This window comes from Galleria mellonella, unplaced genomic scaffold, assembly GCF_026898425.1.
Source record: "Galleria mellonella isolate WM207_F2 unplaced genomic scaffold, CSIRO_AGI_GalMel_v1 utg65, whole genome shotgun sequence".
NCBI lineage: Eukaryota > Metazoa > Arthropoda > Insecta > Lepidoptera > Pyralidae > Galleria > Galleria mellonella.
The window spans coordinates 959,314-980,041 of NW_026442138.1; the positions used below are offsets into that span (position 1 = coordinate 959,314).

The 20,728-nt window shown below is 34.4% G+C and overlaps 1 protein-coding gene and 1 non-coding gene across 10 annotated transcripts in view; one reads left to right on the plus strand and one right to left on the minus strand.

Annotated features, from left to right (window-relative positions):
• LOC113519779 (AMP deaminase 2) overlaps positions 1 to 20,728 on the plus strand; it is a 61,044-nt gene that overhangs the window by 17,416 nt on the left and 22,900 nt on the right. For 3 of the 9 annotated variants that reach the window (XM_052900691.1, XM_052900697.1, XM_052900698.1), the window contains exon 2: positions 13,229 to 13,370. In XM_052900691.1, coding sequence (XP_052756651.1) covers positions 13,229 to 13,370 — 142 coding nt within the window. Of the gene's footprint in view, positions 1 to 322; positions 505 to 4,019; positions 4,169 to 11,258; positions 11,601 to 13,228; positions 13,371 to 17,641; positions 17,828 to 20,728 lie in introns of those variants that run through there. The other 6 variants (XM_052900695.1, XM_052900696.1, XM_052900693.1 and 3 more) reach the window with 5 other exon arrangements.
• Positions 1,820 to 1,907, minus strand: Trnay-gua (transfer RNA tyrosine (anticodon GUA)). The gene is given in 2 exon segments: positions 1,820 to 1,855; positions 1,871 to 1,907. It is a non-coding gene; the product is annotated as a tRNA-Tyr (tRNA).

Genomic DNA, 20,728 nt, shown 5'->3' on the forward strand with positions numbered 1-20,728 from the left:
TGTAAAATATGCTGGTTCTTTTATGTATATACTATTATTTATAATAATTATATTATATTAATTGTAAATAAAATTGCCGTCTGTTGACTTGATGTATTGTCAAACTATAATTGTCAGTATATGTAAAAAAAGGTTAATTTTGAACACCGGTAACGCAGACGGGATTCCAGATTCATTTATGAAAAAATAAACAACGTTTGCTGGCTACTGATTGAACAGTAGGTTCATAAAAATCAAATATCGCTCCAAAATCACAGAAGAGCATTCCCTTAAAAGTTGCTTATCGTACACACGATCCAAAATCACAACTGTCTCCTTTTAGTGAAGGCAAAGGGAACTCGGATTACTTAGCATTGGTGCAATATATAAAGTGATTTAAAAAAAATATTTGGTGAACAATATAATAAAATTAGAGAAGTGAGTGATTAAAAATGTCGTCAAGGGGCGTGCAAGATGGCTCGAGGTCTCCGAGAATTATAATGGATTCCTTTTTTGATGACGGAGGTAAGAAATGATCGCAACTTTTTTGTATAGTTTCTATTTGCCTTTGGCTTTGCTTGCATTGGTTGTACATGCTTTTGTAACGTAGGATATAATAGTTACATGGATTGGAATTACACGAATTCGTATTTTTTTTTATAATGGGTGAAAATGATACAGTGACCCCGCCTGCGCTATTGGTATATGCTGGCAGAGCACTAGTCAAGTCGAGTCCAGTATAATAATGCGTTTAGGGTGCTGTTGGGGCTGTCCCGGTTTTCTAGTGCGTGGGGAATGTTCGCCGAGGCGCGTGTTGATTGTTTCTACGCTACTATGCGAAAGCGGTGCACATCTCTGATGCGTAGGGTCCGGGACAGCTCTAACGTTATCTTGAGGGTATTTGGGGCACGTCCAGACTGCCAGTATTTGAATCGTTGCAGAATGATTCATATACTGGCTAACATACAAAAAAAGTAGGTTAATTTAATGTTATTTATTTATAAATGTAAAAATTTAATTTTAAATTTAATTTGGATGCCTTTATTAAAAATTATTATTATATTATTATTATTATAGGTGAGGATGAAAGCAGGTCAGTTGGTCTTGGTCATTCATTGTGATGAATTCAACAAGAACTGATCACAATGGTGGGGGGGGGGGATTGTTAGCATGCAGATTACGTGACCCACTGCTAGCAATATACTGTCAGGTCGAGCTTCACGTGGTCCCACTGGAAACCATCGTGTTGAATTCCAGGTTTATTCATCACCATGGGCACACTGATCTGCCTTTTGATTCTCACTTATTATTCCTCACTGGTGCCCCGCCAGTGTATACCGTTAGCGCGGGCGGGGTTACCATGCTATAATTATCCATAAAAAAATCACGATGGTTTCCATGTGGTGTTCAACCTGATAAGGTATATTGCTAGCAATAGGGCTTCTAAATCTCCATTACTAACAGTTTTCTCTCTTACGGAGTCGAGCCTTTTTTTTCACCAGTCTCTCACAATTATATTTATAATTTGATTACTTTAATACAAGCATGTCTCATTGTATCTCACTGTGATGAATTGTGAAGAGAAAATAAATCTATTTATTATTATTATTATTATTATTCATTTACGTAAACTGTGATAGTTTATGCAATTTATCTCGACGCTTTGACCAGTGGGGTCTCTTTTGAAATTCATTTCAATAGATCGATATTGGAATTGAAATGTTTCATGACCTGTTTGACATTGTTTCCATGATATATTTTTCGTTTTTTATTTGTAAAATCTACTTCTTGCTTTATTTGTTTCTTTATTTACAATTATAAAAATAAAAAATAAAAGAATTCCGTCGAGCCGGAGTTGAACCAGCGACCTATGGATTCCAATTATTTATCTCTACAGTCCACCGCTCTACCAACTGAGCTATCGAAGGAGTGACGACTCTTTCGAAATTATAAAATGTGTTCTACTCTATGATTGTGCAAACGATAGAGTGACAGTGATTTATTTTTTGTTCGAGACACATTTATTGTAATAATTTATAACGCTTTTATAGATTGAAGATTCTAAATTGCTCTCGAATTCTTAGTAAATTACCGATTATTTTTACTACGCCATGAACAAAATATATTATGACACTGTCCCTTTGTCGCTAGACGGTTTAGTTGTACAAAAGTCTTTTAGATTTAGTCAATTTTAAGTATTTGTTATGTTCTTTTTATGTGCAATAAATAAATAAGTAAATTGGTTACAAGTTAAAAGATACTTTAATCTTTTTAATATTTTGATAAATGTTACATTTATATTCCTTCGAGTGCATCTAAGGTCTCTCGATGCCTAATATTTCTTGTACTGTTTTACGAACATTTTCTGTTATCTAACTTTAACCTTAATGTAATAAATATACAGACGAGACATAAATAACAGTTTACAAGACCATAGTGAAATAAGAAATAAAAAATTCAACAAAATGCGGTGTATTAGTGCTTTAGCCAACTTTTTTCACATACCACGGCAGAAATACGAGTGCTCGAGGGGTTTTAATAATAGCTTGATATTTCTAGATATTGACAGTATGATATTTAGAAGAACAAACTAAATGCAATAAGATTAACTTCACAGATTGACTTATTACGCAGACTTAATATATTTATGTGATATGCGGTAAACTAGGCTACAGAAATAGTCATTTTGATTAAATTTGATGGCATTGATGGCATGATTCTTTGAATTATAAGATAAATGATTTATTAAAAAGTAAATTTAGAAACTAATAATATTAATAAAAAAAATATATTGGCACGTTACAATAGATCTAATAGGAACATGTCGTCTTATATTCTTCACAATTTGAAAACTGACTGCTGACTTAACAAATGGTTAAAAAAAAATGTTTACTCTTTAGATACATCATCAGATTTGTCAAATATATGATCTGTCGTACGTCAAAGGGATTCATCATTTGTTCGTGAGGTTCTCTTATTGTATTCTTGTTAAATGTTAATAATTATTAGGTTTGTCCGTAAGAGATTGCTTTTGGCGATAAGGTCGCCTTTTGTGTATTTTATATATGCACACTACTTGTATATATTTCTATTGTGCGCAATAGAGAGTTAATTATTATAGCAAAAAAAAAATACATTAGATCTTTTTTATAATACGAATATTACTATTTATAAACAAAAATGTATATATAGTTCATATGGGATTAAAGCTGTGAGAATGTTTTTTTTTTTATTTATTGAATATAGCAACTATTTAGTAGTTTACTGAGAATAGTGAGGTAGACTTTGTTACAAAAAGACATCAGTTTTAATTTTAATTTTTTTGAATTGGATATGTCCTTCCTATATATGTAATGTACTCGTAATTGTACTCATTTCTAGAGTTAGGTATCTGAAATGTGTCTGTCGTTGTGTATTGTATATACTTATTCGCTTTTTATAATAATTAGGAATTTTAGGTCTCACCATATTATGATTGAGAAACAATACTACGTGTCACCATTTCTTTTGGGATTTAGGTATACAATATACATATAAATAATGTTTTTAAATTTTGATGCAAATTTTGGTGAGTGCAAGAAAAGACAGTGTCAACTCGCGTGACTAGTATAGCTTAGATACTATCTAAGCAGTGAAAACCTAAAGAAACGAGCGCACCAAGAAAAGAAGGTTTTTTTTATACAACTTAGCATGGCAAACAAGCTGACGGCCCACCTGATGTAAAGTGGTAACCGTCGCCTATAGACATGAGCAGTACCATGCACATAACAGAGTATATCGTCGTGTTTAGAAAAATGATAATTATCAATAAAGTTGAAATCGATTCTACTTCTATTACGAACTATGTATGCTATGCTACGTATTTTAAATGATATTACTTCATTTACTCATTTTAATTAAGAACTACCTTCCCTCTTCGCTTCTTATAGCTCCAAAATCAAAACAAGTCACTTAGCGTATTTACGTAAGAGGCACACCGATACTGAAGTTAAAACCGATACAATGTATATTTTGTTTACAATTGGGTCGTGTCGGAGAGACCATAGCCGAGTTGCCGACTACGGACGGAGACTTCCAGTCCTCCACTAGATTCTCCAGTCGCGAGTCGACAGGGTCGACAGTTGGCCGTGCAACAATCGACGGCCGCTGATATCGCGTCGCGTCAAACTTTACTCGTGGCATTCTTGAAGTATTCGATTTTCAAATTTCAAACTATACTGTGGCATATATTGGTAGCTAACTCAATGAAAGCTGCTGGTCAATTTAGTTATTAGTGTTTAAAATAAATATGTTTTTATAAAAACATACCTACCAGTGGTTTTAAGTTGGTGTATGTGTGTCGCTCGATCCCATATTGTCAATTCAATTGCATTACGGAATTTACGGATCTGGGCTGAGCATATTGTTTAAATTGGGAGTTGTTATGATTTTCCTCGTTCGATTCCGGAATAGGTTTATACGTCACCGCCGTGGCCAATGTGGCAATATGGAATTCAAATAAATTAACGTATAAATAAATTAATAAAATAAAATTAGAATTTATGAGCATATATACCGAAATACATAAATATTATTAACCATCTCATAATAATAAAAATAATATTAATAAATATAAAAAAAAAAATCAAAAATAGTTTTCGACGTTAGCTGAATATCTGATTTTTCCTTGTCGCCATGGACTTGTTATGTCTCGATATTGTTATCACTTCTATAATAAACCAGTTTATCTTACAAGTGATTCTAACGGTCTATGAAGATACATTTTTATGATGCAATCCAAGTATTCAGAGGTCCAAGCTCGAGCAGTAGGTTTTGATAAGAAAAAGAGGTCTGTGAACGTTCTCGGGCATCAATTTCTTATCATGACCCCTTGATCTTGGAGCTTGGAGCTCGTGAGTGGTTGGTTGCTTAATATTTTGATTGACTCATTTAGGTTTATGAAGAAGATATTTTAAACATGAGAGCATTTAGAGAAAGTTGCCTAATGTCATGATGATTATGGAAATTGTGTGTTAGAAGCTAGTTTTTCAAAAACGTTTCATTGCGAAGTAAGTACTTGTATGCTAATATTTTTCATACAATTTTGAAATACTACATTCACACTTCCTGGACGTCCTTACTTCTTACTTTAATATCATAATTATTTAAATTCGAGTATCTGACGATCCGCTTTGTCTCTGAATATTGTTTGTTTTGTCTTGATATCAAATTTTATTATTATATTTTCTTGCAAAATAAGATTTCTGCTTATAATTGAATTTATAATTCTATCGGCTAACTTATTCAATCAAAAATACCCATAAATCTAACACTTATAACGGACTATTTCTATAGGTAACTAGGTATATTACATTCTGTTGAATCAGTTTTTTATACAAAAGGTAAAAACAATCTATAAAATTTATTTGTTTATTTAGGTTTACCAACAATTGTTTCCACAAAATAATGTAAATATTGATACATGTATAACAATAAGTACGGAGAAATATATATATATATATATATATATATATATATATATATATATATATATATATATATATATAGCTTACAACTATTATTAAATGCTTAACAATTAATAACTTAAATGCAGCAACATCATATGCAATGGCCAATACCGTTGATTAACAAAAATATATATATTAGATATTACGTACATACTATATTTTTAGAATACTTTATTTATCAGAGAAACACATAATGAAAGCAACAATTCTATTAATATTCATTACTGATATAGATGATAAGGTTTGTCGCGCGTGTTTATTACAACAATACACTCCATATGCAGTTGTTATCAGGTTTTTGCAAAGGAAATTTAATTTGCCATTACCTCTAAGTAATTTTGAACTAATTGCAAAGAAAGCCGGTCGTAAAATGCGAGCCAATTGGATTGCGGCCTCATTGTCAGACAATGTATTGCGCCATAACAGTAAAATGTTAATAAGCCATCGTGTTGTTTGATTTAAGGGCTAACATTACGAATAGAGCTTTATTATTCACTATTACTGCTATTCGTTTTATTAATGCTCATATTGTCTGAATATATTCCATACTAGTTTTAGGAAAACAGATTTAGTGGATTCATTTTCAAAATTCTTTATTGTAGGAAAATAGAAGATCAATAACTTATTTTAACAGAGGGAGACTTTGTACAAAAGTCGTTTGCTTGGACACCTCTGTCCCAATTGTGTTTCTACCGTAAAGCAGTTATGTTTGCATGTCCGTGTTTCGGTTTGAAAGATGGGATATGGCAGTGAATTTACACCCTGTAAGAGGGATAACACCTGAGTTCTCAGGAATGGCAACGCATGGGGCGTATCATCGGCGAAAAAGTATACTCTGTTATGTGCATGGTACTGCTCATGTCTATAGGCGACGGTTACCACTTTCCATCAGGTAGGCTATTAGCTTGTTTGCCATTCTAAGTTGCATAAAAAAATTATAATGTGTAAAGACGAATATATATCTAAAAAGAAAGATAAAGTAACCTTAAAGCAGATAAAGTATAAGCAGATTGACATAATTTTCAATGGTATACTCTCCATTTCAGTGGTATATCCTCGTATAGACTCCATTCCATACAATTTTCAATTATATAAATGTGGTCGCTATTTCACTGCCAGTGAAGATGTTATGACAATTCGTACATACAAGAGAGATTGATGTGGCCCAATACACAAAGCAAACATTCTATTATATAGTGACGTCATTAGTGGAAAAGTACAAAGTATATGGTATTGATTTAAGCTTTCGAATAATCGTGCAGCATTAGCGTAAGCTTGTCAAATCCAAATAAAATATATTACATTTTTCCATTAACTGTCCTAACAAAATATATTTTGTATATGCTCTTAGGTCTTGAATTAGGCATTACAAATAACATTACCAGAGGAAGACTTTGTACAAAAGTCGATTGCTTGGGTTCCATTCGTGTTTCAACCGAAAAGCAGTTGTGTTTGCATGGCTGTGTTTCGGTTTGAAGGGTGGGATATGGCGTGAATTTACAGGGTACGGAGGTATAACACCTGAGTCCTCAGGAATGGTAACGCATGGGGGTATCATGGGTGAAACAGTATACTCTGTTATGTCCATGGTACTGCTCATGTCTATAGGCGACGGTTACCACTTTCCATCAGGTGGGTCGTCAGCTTGTTTGCCATTCTAAGTTGAATGAAAAAAAAAACAAAGTAAACTGTCTTAAAATCGAATGTTTATATTCGAATTTGAGACTACTAATATTATATTAAATATTATTATACTTATGCTTGAAAGGATTTGAATAAAATTTGGTTCATGTTCTAAACTATGTATTTTTTTAATGGATGATAATGGAATGGAAACCCCACCCGCGCTATCGGTATACACCGACGGGTCACCAGTAAAGGACGATAGGTTTATAAATATATACGATATATACGACGATAATTCAGCAAGAATTGTTCACGATGGTTTCCAGGGGGAACCACGTGGAGGTCGACCTAATAAGGCATATTTCTAGCAACGGGGCTGTCAAACTCCAATGCTAACAATCCCTTTCCCCCCTACTAAACTATGTATTAACATAATATACTTTTATTCCTAATTTATTGGGCTGTAGTCGTGAGTTGCGGTTAGTTTTTAATAATTTCACTTTACTGGCATTTAGAATTAAAATGTTTTAGAAAAATATTATATATATAAACAAAATTGGTTTATCAATAAATATGAATGTGTTCTTTGTGTTCGCTCTGGTAATGGTAAAAAAATAAATATATAAACTGTGGTCACCCTAGTAATTTTATCGTTGTACCTATTTTAACAAGAAACCAAAGATGGTTCTAGTGTACCGTTTCAAACTCAGTTTCGAAGTTTTAATTGATTAAATATTATTATTTTAACTATGTAAGTGCTGTGGATCTGCTTGTAATCTTATATATCTTCTTAAGTATTATTTTCATTCAATAATGCACCGCCTACTTATTTCTCGGTTTGCCCAATGCTTGACTGGTAGAGAACACCGTCTGATGTTAAGTCCGCTATATGTAGGTACATAGTTTCACTGTGCATTAAAGTTTAAATAAATAAATAAATAATGTTTATTGATAGTACAGTTTATATATTACAATTTCGATCAGGCATTCAAAAGGTGACTGGAAGAGATCACATTTCTGGGATATCCAAGTCCACCATTGTACTCATTCTTCTCTTAAAAACTCTGTGATCTATAATTTAAGACTTTATTGTACAATAAAGCGTTATAAACAAACAAACTATTAGCGATATGCCCGGGCTTCTCACGTGTTTCTTTTTCTTTTTTTTTCACATTATAATGGCAAACAAGCTGACGGCCCACCTGATTGAAAGTGGTAACCGTCGCCTATAGACATGAGCAGTACCGTGGACATAACAGAGTATACTGTTTCGCCCATGATACCCCCCATGCGTTCCCCAGAGTAGTAATCTGAGGACTCAGGTGTTATTCCTCTGTACCCCGTAAATTTACGCCATATCCCACCCTTCAAACCGAAACACAGCCATGCAAACACAACTGCTTCACGGTTGAAACACGAATAGGATAGAGGTACCCAAACAATCGACTTTTGTACAAAGTCTCCCTCTGGTATCACACATACCAGACTTTGTACATTTATATACAGAAAGATAAATTGGTATTTTATATTAGCTTTCATAGTCAAATTAGTGATACTTTAGGATACGGGGGATATCTAAATTTTTTTTTAAATTTAAAAAATTAAATATTACTGAAACTTGCTAAATATCTAGCTTTCTATAAACGAAACAGTTTTTTTTTAATAGGATGAGTAGCTATTGAATGTATTTATTACAAACAAACGTAGAAAAAATCAAATGTCCCCTTTTTATAATATTAGTATAGAAAAATGTAAAATATAGTAGACACCAATATAAATAGTAACTCATGAAATAGAAATATTTGTAACGTGCGGCGCTCGAAGCAACACCGGAAGGTGAGGTAGTGCGCTAAACCGCTAGATTACCAAGGCCGTCGGATTTTATTTATATTGCAGTTACTAGCTGACCCGGCAAACGTTGTTCTGCCATATAAGTTATTTCTATGCAAACAAGCATACAGCCCGTCTAATGGTAAACTGTCAATTTCTTACTTTACGACCTATTGTCATACCTACCAAATATAAAGAAAATCATTATAATCGGTCGAGCCTTTTCGGAGGAGTGCTATATATATATGAATTAGCGATACGGCCCTACTTCGTACGCACTTAATATGTATTCTTATGTTTAGATACAGATTCTTTATTTGCATTAATAATAATACTAATTTTTTTTTATAAAGGCGACCAGTATATACATGGTTACATTAGATGTTCAGTTGTGTATACTTCGAGATACATGTTTCAGCGAAATACTAGCATGCAAAATTTATAAAAACACTATAACCTATTCATTCTGCGCGTAATATTTATGTATTAAAATATAATAGGTATGTCGAAAATAAATAATTATCATTAGAGTAAATTAAATGTCTATTATTATTAAAAAATAAAATAAAATAAAAAAAATAAAATATTTAGGCAGACGAGACGAAAATATAATATCAACGTGTTACTCGCTGATAATGTAAGTTTATACACGTGAAAGAATTTTGAAAACCGGTCGCATAGTTTTTTTATCCATTACAAAACAATGAAATCTTTAAGAAATCATTTCAAGGAATAAGTCTGTCTGTGTAACTTGTAATTTTGGTTATAACCTGATATTTAAATTAAATCATTATCATCATCATTTCAGCCATCATTTCTCCACTGCTGAACATAGGCTTCCCCCATAGACAGCCATAAGGAACAGTCCTGAGCCACCTGTATCCATTGACTCCCTGTAATGCATTCGAGGTCGTCACTTCATCTAGTGGGGTGTCGTCCTCTACTACGTTTGCCCGTGTGGAGTCGTCACTCAAGAACCTTTCTTCCCCATAGGTTGTCGGTTCTTTAAGCTATGCGACCAGATCATTGCCACTTCTTGCTGATCTTTCGGTCAATGTCGTTTACATACTTTCGAGCAGAAAGTACTGTCTATTATTTTTATTTTCATGTACAATATAGTATATCTTATATATTTGCAAGTATATTTGTTATTTATATATATTTATTTGTTTATATATGTATTTTTTAGTATGTACCTATGTATATCAATAATAACTAGTACAATAAATAGTAAAATGAAAGGCCTCAAAAAATATTAGACAGATTCGCTATTTCGAAATCATTTAAATATACTTTTGCCCTAACAAAAAGTTCTTTTGCTCTACCTTAAACTTGGGTTTAGCTACGGTCCTGCTAGTATACGCATTCGAGTATTCTGACACTTCCCTATGGTTGACTGGGAGAGAATGCTTTTAGCATTCAGTCCGCCATGTACACATATATGTACTAATGAATAAATAAATAAAGTTTATACTAATAATAACTCTTTCCTGTTTATAACATTAATAATAGATGTAGTTAGGTACGCAATATATGCCACAGTGACACACATCAATAACAAAACTATTTCATTTACTTACAATTACACGGAATAGATTATAGAAACTGTGATAATATATAATGTTATTACATACCTGATAGTGACTACAATAATAATATTAGACAAATAACCTAGTATTGTCAATGTTTGTTTTATATATTATATATATAAAAAAATTCCGTGTACAGATAAATTATATAAGATAATAAAATAATGTAAATAATTAGTAATATCAACTGCCTAGTGTCACGTGGTAACTTATTAATATTATCGGTTTGAAGGGTGGGATATGGCGTGAATTTACTGGGTACAGAGGAATAACACCTGAGTCCTCAGGAATGGCAACGCATGGGGGGTATCATGGGCGAAACAGTATGCTCTGTTATGTCCATGGTACCGCTCATGTCTATAGGCGACGGTTACCACTTTCCATCAGGTGGGCCGTCAGCTTGTTTGCCATTCTAAGTTGTATAATATATATATATATATATATATATATATATATATATATATATATATATATATATATATATATATATATATATATATATATATATATATATATATATATATATATATATATATATATATATATATATAAATATAAATTGAATAATTCAAAATGTACGTATGAAATAAATAAATTGTGTTCCCTAATAAAATCTACTTCAATTTTGATAAAACCAGTCATTTTCAATTAAAAACTAAACCACTGAAACCGATTTGGATAAAATTTCTATGTAACCAATCTATAACTATAAACTATATCCTTTCAGATAAAAAAAATAATTTTCCAAATCGGTTTACAACTAATGGAGTTATGAATTAACAAAAAAAAAAAGAAAAATACCGAATACAGTTACCTACTGTCGACATTTGTTAAATTAAATTGAACTGAACACTTTATAAAAATATGTGATAGATTAAAAATAGTACTAATTCTTTGTACTGTGGTAATTATCTAGTGTGTTGTGATACGGTAACGTCATCTATGCAGTCCGGAGTGAAGTAATGGTGATAAATTTTGTTTACGAGTAAAATGTACAGTTTCGATAAAGACATTTGGCATGTGAGGCGGACGTCGGAGGCCCAGGAGGATGCACCCGTTACTAGGACACGTAATTATCAAATATATGTATAATAATTTCATAGTTTTACTTTTTGTGGCATAATATAAGATTTTAATACACAAAAAGTAACAATATTGTAATATGTATGTATGATCTCTCATTAATATTTCCTGTAAATATATTTTTTACTTGGAGCAATAAAGTGTAAAATAATAGTACAATACTGCAGCGGCCAGCAACTGAGGCATTGATGGACGAACGTACAAATGTGGACCGAGGCGTAGCCGAGGCACACATACATGAGTCCATCAGTGCCTAGTTGTGGCCAAGGCTTGTATAGTACTTTTCTCAAACAATGCGCGGAAATCAAAAACACAATTTTACTTTTTAAGTTCAATGACGAATAACGAACAATAATAATTTTTCACGCGCCATAATGTTTCTTTGTCTTTTTTTTTCAATAAACAACTTTTTATTTGCAAGCTAGTTCGAAATTTAAATAAAACCTTGTATTAGTTATCTCCTTGGTAGATGTTTCAAAATAAAAGGTCATTCCATTTTTAAATCACAGGACAGATATGAGTTTACATAGTAATTTATCTGGCTGCAAAACACGACAGATATAGATTGTCAAAATGATGCTCACATTTCCAAGCATGTTTGAGAAAAATAAATAAATAAAATAAATATTGATCAGACAAAATTACACAAGTTATTTTTGGTACAATTCCGAGCAGTTATTATAAATTTTTATCAATAAATATAGTTACGCAAATCTAACGTCTTAAGCATATCTAACATATTAAATTTATACTCATAAAAAAACATATCCTGATTTCAATTATATTTGCGTTCTGTTTTTTTTTTTTTTTTAATTTATTTACATATTTATAGTTACCTGCAGTTTAAGAATGTTTTTTTTTTGATGGGTGAAAATGGTATGGTAACCTCGCCTGCGCTAACGGGATACGCTGGCGAAGCACCAGTGAAGGGTGATCGATGAGAATGAAAACAGGCCAGTTAGCCCATCATGATGAATTCATCAGGAATTAACCATGTTAGTTTCCAATGGGAACTGCGAGGAGGTCGACCTGGTTGGGTATATTGCTAGCAATGGGATTCTCAGTCTCCAATCTTTTTCCCCCCAGCTTCATAATTATAGCGAAATATTATGTCAAGGACAAATATGAATTAGATTATTGATTATAACTGAGTTAGAATTTTTAATTTTAAGTGGTAGGTTTAGGAAAGGACATTTTAGAAACTTTTTTTATGCAACTTAGAATGGCAAACAAGCTGACGGCCCACTTGATGGAAAATGATAACCGTTGCCTATAGACATGAGCAGTTACCATGGACGCAACAGAATATACCGTTCCACCCATGATACCCTCCATGCCTTGCTATTCCTGAGGACTCGGGTGTTATTCCTCTGTACCCAGTAAATTCACTGCCATATCCCACCCTTCAAACCGAAACACAGTCATGCAAACAATTGCTTCACGGTAGAAACACGAATAGAAAAACTACCCTAATTTCTAGATTTTAAACTGATGTCCCCACAATCTAAAGTAAAAATAGTTCCTAACCCCATAAGTATAAAACTCTCATTATTTCATGATTTATCTTCGCTATGATTAAATATATCTGTATGTGTATGTATTATGTATGTGCAGGCAGCGAGAGCCCCACGAGCGCGGTGGGAGCGGAGGCCCCGCGCGAGCTGCCCAACGAGCTGTCAGCCCCGTATGAGGTGCCCCAGTTCCCCATCGAGCAAATCGAGAAGAAACTCCTCATACAGAGGCAGCTCAATGTCAAGTAAGTACATTCCATCGGTTCCTTTTAAATAGGTCGTGGGTATAAAATGAAACTCGTGTCGTGTGTAGGAAAATGTAACCGATGTGTTTTAACAGATCCACAATTTTACAATTTGAAAATCTATTTATTAAAGCAACTTATCAATTTACACGTCCTTACTGGTCGGCGTTCGATTAAAAACTGTCAACTGTTGGTCGTTACTTCTAGTTTTTATTGGATATTTCGGTGGGTAAATAATTATTACGGAAATGTCAAACTATTGCTTTGAAGTTGAATCAAATCAGCAACAGTGGCACTTGACCAATTATTACGTTATGATACAAATATAATAAAATATTGATATATTAAATGTAAAGATGCTAACATACTTTTGTCGAATATCCGGAGTAGAATGTGTAATTTTAAGAAATAACTAACGACCCGAACCGGCTTCGCACGAGTAGATAGAAAGTAATGTATAACCTATATTACTCGCTGATAATTTATTTTTCTGAAGGTGAAAAAAATTTTAAACTCTATTGAGTAGTTTTTGAGTTTATCCATTGCAAACAAACATGCAAAAATCAGATCTATATAATATAAGTATAAATTTAATTTGATTCAAACAAAAATGGTTAACTTTTGTGGACCTGCTTTCATCCTTATTTGTCATCTCTCATTGGTGTCTCGCTTGCGTATATTGATGGCCCAGGCGAGGTTACCAATCCATTCTCATCCATAAAAAAAAAATAGGTAAACTAGCGAAGGTGTCTAATTTTAACACAAGTTTACGTTCTAAATTCAAACATTATATTTTTAATATATTCAAATATGTGTTTGGTATTTTCTCTTGTTTTATATTAAAAAAAAAGTAATTAATTTGACTTTATGAATTCATTTGTTAATTTACGTCATAAATGACTCATAGTGTTTATCTATCTATCTGCTTTCAATATAACATGTTGACGATATATCTCGTCGTTTGTTAGCGTGTCTATGATCAATATTGAAGCTGTTTTTTTTTTTCGAATAAAAATATAAATTAATACTTTTATCAAGCGGGCGCACTCATAAGGTGGGTCTTGCCAGCAGTTGCCATACTTGGTAGGCGTGTTGGCAACCGCAGTAAGCTTTAGGGGACGCTGCTGTCCATCCATTGACCATTAAATTTCTTTAGTCGCCTCTTACGACACCCACGGGAAAGGAAAGGTTGACCCATTCTATGTCGGAACCACATTGCAAGATCAGTAGCATTAAGTCTTTTTTTTTATACAACTTAGAATGGCAAACAAGCTGACGGCCCACCTGATGGAAAGTGATAACCGTCACCTATAGACATGAGCAGTACCATGCACATAACAGAGTATACTGATACCCATGATACCCCATGCATACATGCGTTGCCATTCCTGAGGACTCGGATGTTATTCCTCTGTACCCTGTAAATTCACGCCATATCCCACCCTTCAAACCGAAACACTGCCATGCAAACACAACTGCTTCACGGTTGAAAAAATAAAGGTATTAACTTACTTTCCAATATGTTTTTAAGGCACAATATACATTTACTGGCAAGTTATTGTGTTAACGCGCGTGGCACGTTGCTATTCTAATTCAATTTCTAACGCCCTGACCTTGGTCAAGTCAAGTCCAAGGCGTGACGTGAAACGTGACGTTACGTTTATGTGTATATGAGTGGCGTATTGAGAACAACGCACCGCTTTTTTAGCGGTTTCTATATTTTTTTTTTAATGGATGACAATGAAATGGTTACCCCACCTGCGCTATCGGTATACGCCGACCGAACTACAACCGAAATACAGCCATGCAAACACAACTACTTCACATATTAATTTTTTTTTATGATATAAATTTACGAAGTATCATCAGTAGATATTAGTTATTTGATTTGAAGGGTGGGATATGGCGTGAATTTACATGGTACAGAGGAATAACACCTGAGTCCTCAGGAATAGCAATGCATGGGGGGTATCATGGGCGAAACAGTATACTCCGTTATGTCCATGGTACTGCTCATGTCTATAGGCGACGGTTACCATTTTCGATCAGGTGGGCCGTCAGCTTGTTTGGCATTCTATGTCGTATAAAAAAATCCTTAGAGGAGTATGTTGATTACGTCATGCGAACAAAGAATTAGTTACTTATCTACAGAGGTAGTGCTATTTATAACTAGTCAGTACCTTTTATGGGGGAGATAAGTTCTAATGGACACAAAATGGCCGCTACACAGTTTTATATATACAATCTAGCAAAGAATACAACGGTTTAACGACCGATTGTGATACGAGACACGTTACAGAATAATAATATATTATCGATATAGTTAATAAAGTGTAAGTAGGTAGGTATATAAACACATTTTGTTTGTTAGGCGTGCTACTATTTGGATTCAAATAAGCAGGTGGTACACCAATATACACATTGGATTTGATAAGTAGACACGTTGACAATGACATGGGTTACATTGTGAGGAAGTTACCTATTTACAAACATACTTATTTTAAAAAAATCATTGATAACCCCGCTGGCGGAGTTCTATTAAATGATTTTTTTATGGATGATAATCCATAGTCCATCGTGATGAATACACCTGAAATTCAGCACGCTGGTTTCTAGGTGGGACCACGTGGAGATCAACCTGAGAGGGTTTTTTTGATGTGTGAAAATGGTACGTAACCCCGCCTGCGCTAACGGGATACGTTGGCGGAGCACCAGTGAAGGGTGATAGGTGAGAATGAAAACAGGCCAGTTAGCCCATCATGATGAATTCATCAGGAATTAACCATGATAGTTTCCAGGGAGAACCGCGAGGAGGTCGACCTGGTTGGGTATATTGCTAGTAATAGGATTCTCAGTCTCCATTACTAACAATTCCTTTCCCCCCAACCTGAGAGGGTATATAGCTAGCAACGGGACTGGTAGTTCGCATTACTAACAATTCATTCCCGCCCGCTATCTATTAAGGTATTAGATGAGGATCGAACCAGAGTAATCGACAACGTGATGAATTCACCAGAAATTAGTCACTATGATTTTTAGGGGAGATCTAGTGGAATTTTAACTAAATAGGGAATAAATGCCGGGAATGAGGCTGTTCGTGTCTGTATCAATATACTTCGGGGGGAAAGGGATTGTTAGTAATGGAGTTTGACAGCCCCATTGCTAGCAATATGCCTTATTAGGTCGACCTACACGTGGTTTCCCCTGGAAACCATCGTGAACAATTCTTGTTGAATTCATCACGATGGGCTAACTGACCTACTTTATCCTCATCTATCATCCTTCACTGGTTCCCCGCCGGTGTATATCGATAGCGCGGGTGGGGTTACCATTCCATTATCATCCATTAAAAAAAAATATCCACTTGATCCTTCTCTTATTTTAGTTATTTATTCTCGCTGAGCTGCAGACAAATTGCAAAGCATTTTCGCAGTACTATGAGTATGTCTAGTTTTATCTCATTACTTTAATTGAATAAATATTATAAATTAGGTACGTATACAAATTTTCGCTTTTATAATATTAGTAGGATTTTAAAAGATCAACAAGCTAAAGTGGTAAAGAGCAGGCTCTATAGAACAAAAACTGAGAATCGATAGAGAAGAAAAGTTCTAGAATGCAACTGTACACATGCAAATATAGTGTAATAGGGGGGAAAGGGATCGTTAGTAATGGGGTCAAATAGCCCCCATTACTAGCAATATACCCTGTCAGGTCGACCTCCACGTGGTTCCTCTTGGAAACGATCGTGGCTAGTTCTAGTTGAAATCGTCAGGATGGGCTAACTGACCTGCTTTCATCCTCACCAGTTATCTATTACTGGTGCTCCGCCAGTATATACCGATTGCGCAGGCGTTACCATTAGGGATACCATTTCATTATCATCCATTAAAAAAAAATAGTGTAATATGACCTCTTACTAAGTAGAGCAATCACAATATGTTGCAGAGAGTATTTGGATGTTTAGGACCTTTCCTGTACGGAATCTAAAAGGTAGACCTTATTAGGTATGTTTAGAAGTGAACAATAAACATCTGAAATCATGATACGAAGTTACAAATACATAAAGTCCTAAGCCCATAAAAACTATTTTATTCAATTACTATTTACCGTCATAACATGTCATCCCCTAATCGCGTGGAACCGTAGGTAGGTACTCAAGTAGGCTATAAACCACTAAACCGAGTCAGTATTATTAGTGTCCAGTAATTGGATCAACCTTGGTGTGACACTAACCCTTACGTGGTCTCGCCCGACAGACATTACTCTGTCATTGCATTTCGGTACGCATGTCCAATAGGCTGTCTGACATGCATTTCCTGTGCCTAACTTTAAATATAGCTGCTTAAAAACAATGTGAAATTGTGAGAATAGTAAAAAAGTGTTTATTTTTTGAAATTAGAAATGTTTGGTAGCAAAATCGAGTGTCAAAGGTGGACGTCACTTCGAAATTCAAAGTACTTAAGTATTTATTTTTCTATTTTTTTTTTTTTTATTATAAACTTACAGTTTCTTCTAGTTGTATTAAAATGTTTAATTATTGAAAATGAGTTAATTTTTATAAATTGATGCTTAATAATTTTTCCCTTTCTTTAGTGTTTAGGCAAGAGGGAGACTTTGTACAAAAGTCGTTTGCTTGGACACCTCTGTTCCATTCGTGTTTCTACCGAGAAGCAGTTGTGTTTGCATTGCTGTGTTTCGGTTTGAAGGGTGGGATATGGCAGTGAATTTACAGGGTACAGAGGAATAACACCTGCATCCTCAGAAATGGCAACGCATGGGGGTATCATGATACATAACAGAGTATACTGTTTCGCCCATGGGCGAAACAGTATACTCTGTTATGTCCATGGTACAGCTCATGTCTATAGGCGACGGTTAACACTTTCCATCAAGTGGACCGTCAGCTTGTTTCTCATTCTAATTTGTATAAAAAAATAAATTAAAAAAAGATACGTTTGGGAAATTGGTTTAGGGTAGTTCATGTTACAATAGGGGTGTCGATGGAGGGATATACCTAAGTAAAGTTTTAAAAATCATATATGTTTCGCTTAATAATCACTTACCATCACAACTCCTATGTATGCATTCATGGCGTCATCAGCATCATGTAACTTGATTAATATGGATAGAATAATAAAATATTTATAGGTTTTTTTAATGAATGATAATGGAATAATTATCCTGCCCGTGTTATTGATATACTCCGAGATGGTACACGTGAGGTAATGATAAGTATGGATGCAATGCTGCTTCAACGTAACGATTTCATCAGAAATTAACGCTTTCTGGAAGAGACTGTGTGGAAAATTGGAAGGTGACCTGGAAAACTATATAGCACGTAATATGTTTTATAGTGGGAAAGGGATTGTTAACAATGGGATCTAACAGCTCCATTGTTAGCCATATGTCCTATCAAGTGATCGACCTCCACTCTGTACTCTTTGAAACCATCGCGATACTTCTACCAGAGGGAGACTTTGCACAAAAGTCGATTGCTTCGGTACCTTTGTCCCATTCGTGTTTCTACCGTGAAGCTTGTGTATCATCATCATGTTGTTGGAGTATCATGGGCGAAACAGTATCCTCTGTTATGTCCATGGTACTGCTCATGTCTATAGGCGACGGTTACCGCTTTCCATCAGGTGGGCCGTCAGCTTGTTTGCCATTCTAAGTTGTATAAAAAAACATCATGATAGGCTAACTGATAAGCTTTCATCTTCACCTATCATCACTCACTGGTATCCTGCCAGCGTATATCGATAACGAGGCAGAGTTACCATTTAGTTTTTAATCATTAAGAAAAATAGGTAGTTTACCAGGTACCGGTAAGTTACCGGTAGGACACCATCACTAACTGTTCCTTCGAATGGGGAGAAAGGATTGTTAATAACGGGGATAAGTAGCTCCATTGCTAGCAATAGGCTAGCAAGGGTGTATTGCTCAGCTCAGACAGGTCAACCTCCACGCTGTTCGTTTTTAAACAATTCGTCACGATGGACGCTTTGAAACCATTGTGATAAATTCTTGTTGAATTCGTCACGATGGGCCAACTGACTTGCTTTCATTCTCACCTATCATCCCTCACTTGTGCCCCGCCAGCGTATACCGTTAGCGCTGACGACGACATCGTTCCTTTATCATCCATTAAAAAAAAAAAAAAAACTGTCCCTTTTCCCTTATTACAAGTGTAAGATTTAGCTATCGAATTGAAATGGTGATGTGGGCTGTGTACCATGGCGGAGCTAATTAATTCTGCCGCGGGTAGTCATTAACCTTTCTTTGCATGATTTTTTTATTGGTGAAATAAATCAAGGTGATATAATTCATGTTCAAAATTAAAGGAAAAATGGTTAAGAAAATAAATTTGACAGCTATGGTTTTTTTTTCTGCAATGGACATTAAAAAGGTATCGAGACACGATCAACTTAAAGTGAAATTGTTCTTTTATATAATTTTTGGGCATTCAATGTAATGATGGAAATTTCCACCATTATGCAAAGAAGGGTTAAGCGGTATGCTAGATTACTCTGATAATATTTGTTCAATAGGCTGTGATATTTGTTTGGACGCGTATTGTACAGTCGCTAAACATCTCGTAATTGTTTTTACCCGACTGTCAATGAGAAGAGGGTAATGTGTGTATGAGGGCAATGAAATTACAGGGATAATTTATTTATTTTATTTATTTATTTTATGTTGTTTATTAACATTAGTTATAATGCCGAAGTGCTCAGGAATAGCAATGCATGAATACTATTATGGATAGCACAGTATATTCTGTGACGTACTGGTGGTACGTGGTGCTGTTCATGTCTATAGGTGATAGCTTTTTTAATGATAATGGAATGGTTACCTGTTTGCACTATCGGTATACGCTGGCGGGGCACCAGTGAGAGATGATAGGTGAGGATGAAGCAGGCCAGTTAGCCCATCGTGACGAATTCAACAAGAATTGTTCACGATGGTTACCAGGGGGAACCGCGTGGAGGTCAACCTAATAGGGCATATTGCTGGTAATAAGGCTGTCAAACTCCATTGCTAACAATCCCTTTCCCTCCTATAGGTAATAATTACCGCTTGCTATCAGGTGGTAAGCTTATGGTCTATAAGACGGGAGTTAACGCGATCATTTAGGTAAACTAATTAACCTGGGTTTTATTTATTATTTATATGAATAGAATAGAATTTTATTGCTAACTGTGTTCATACATATAGCAGTAACCATTGCTTTGGACTCGACATTAGTATAAACAGCTATACTCTATGTAATTTTATTTTTTTACAAACCATAAACTATACAACGCGGAGTGCCGTGAGTTTGTTTGCCATTCCAAAAATCATAAAAAAATGTTTTA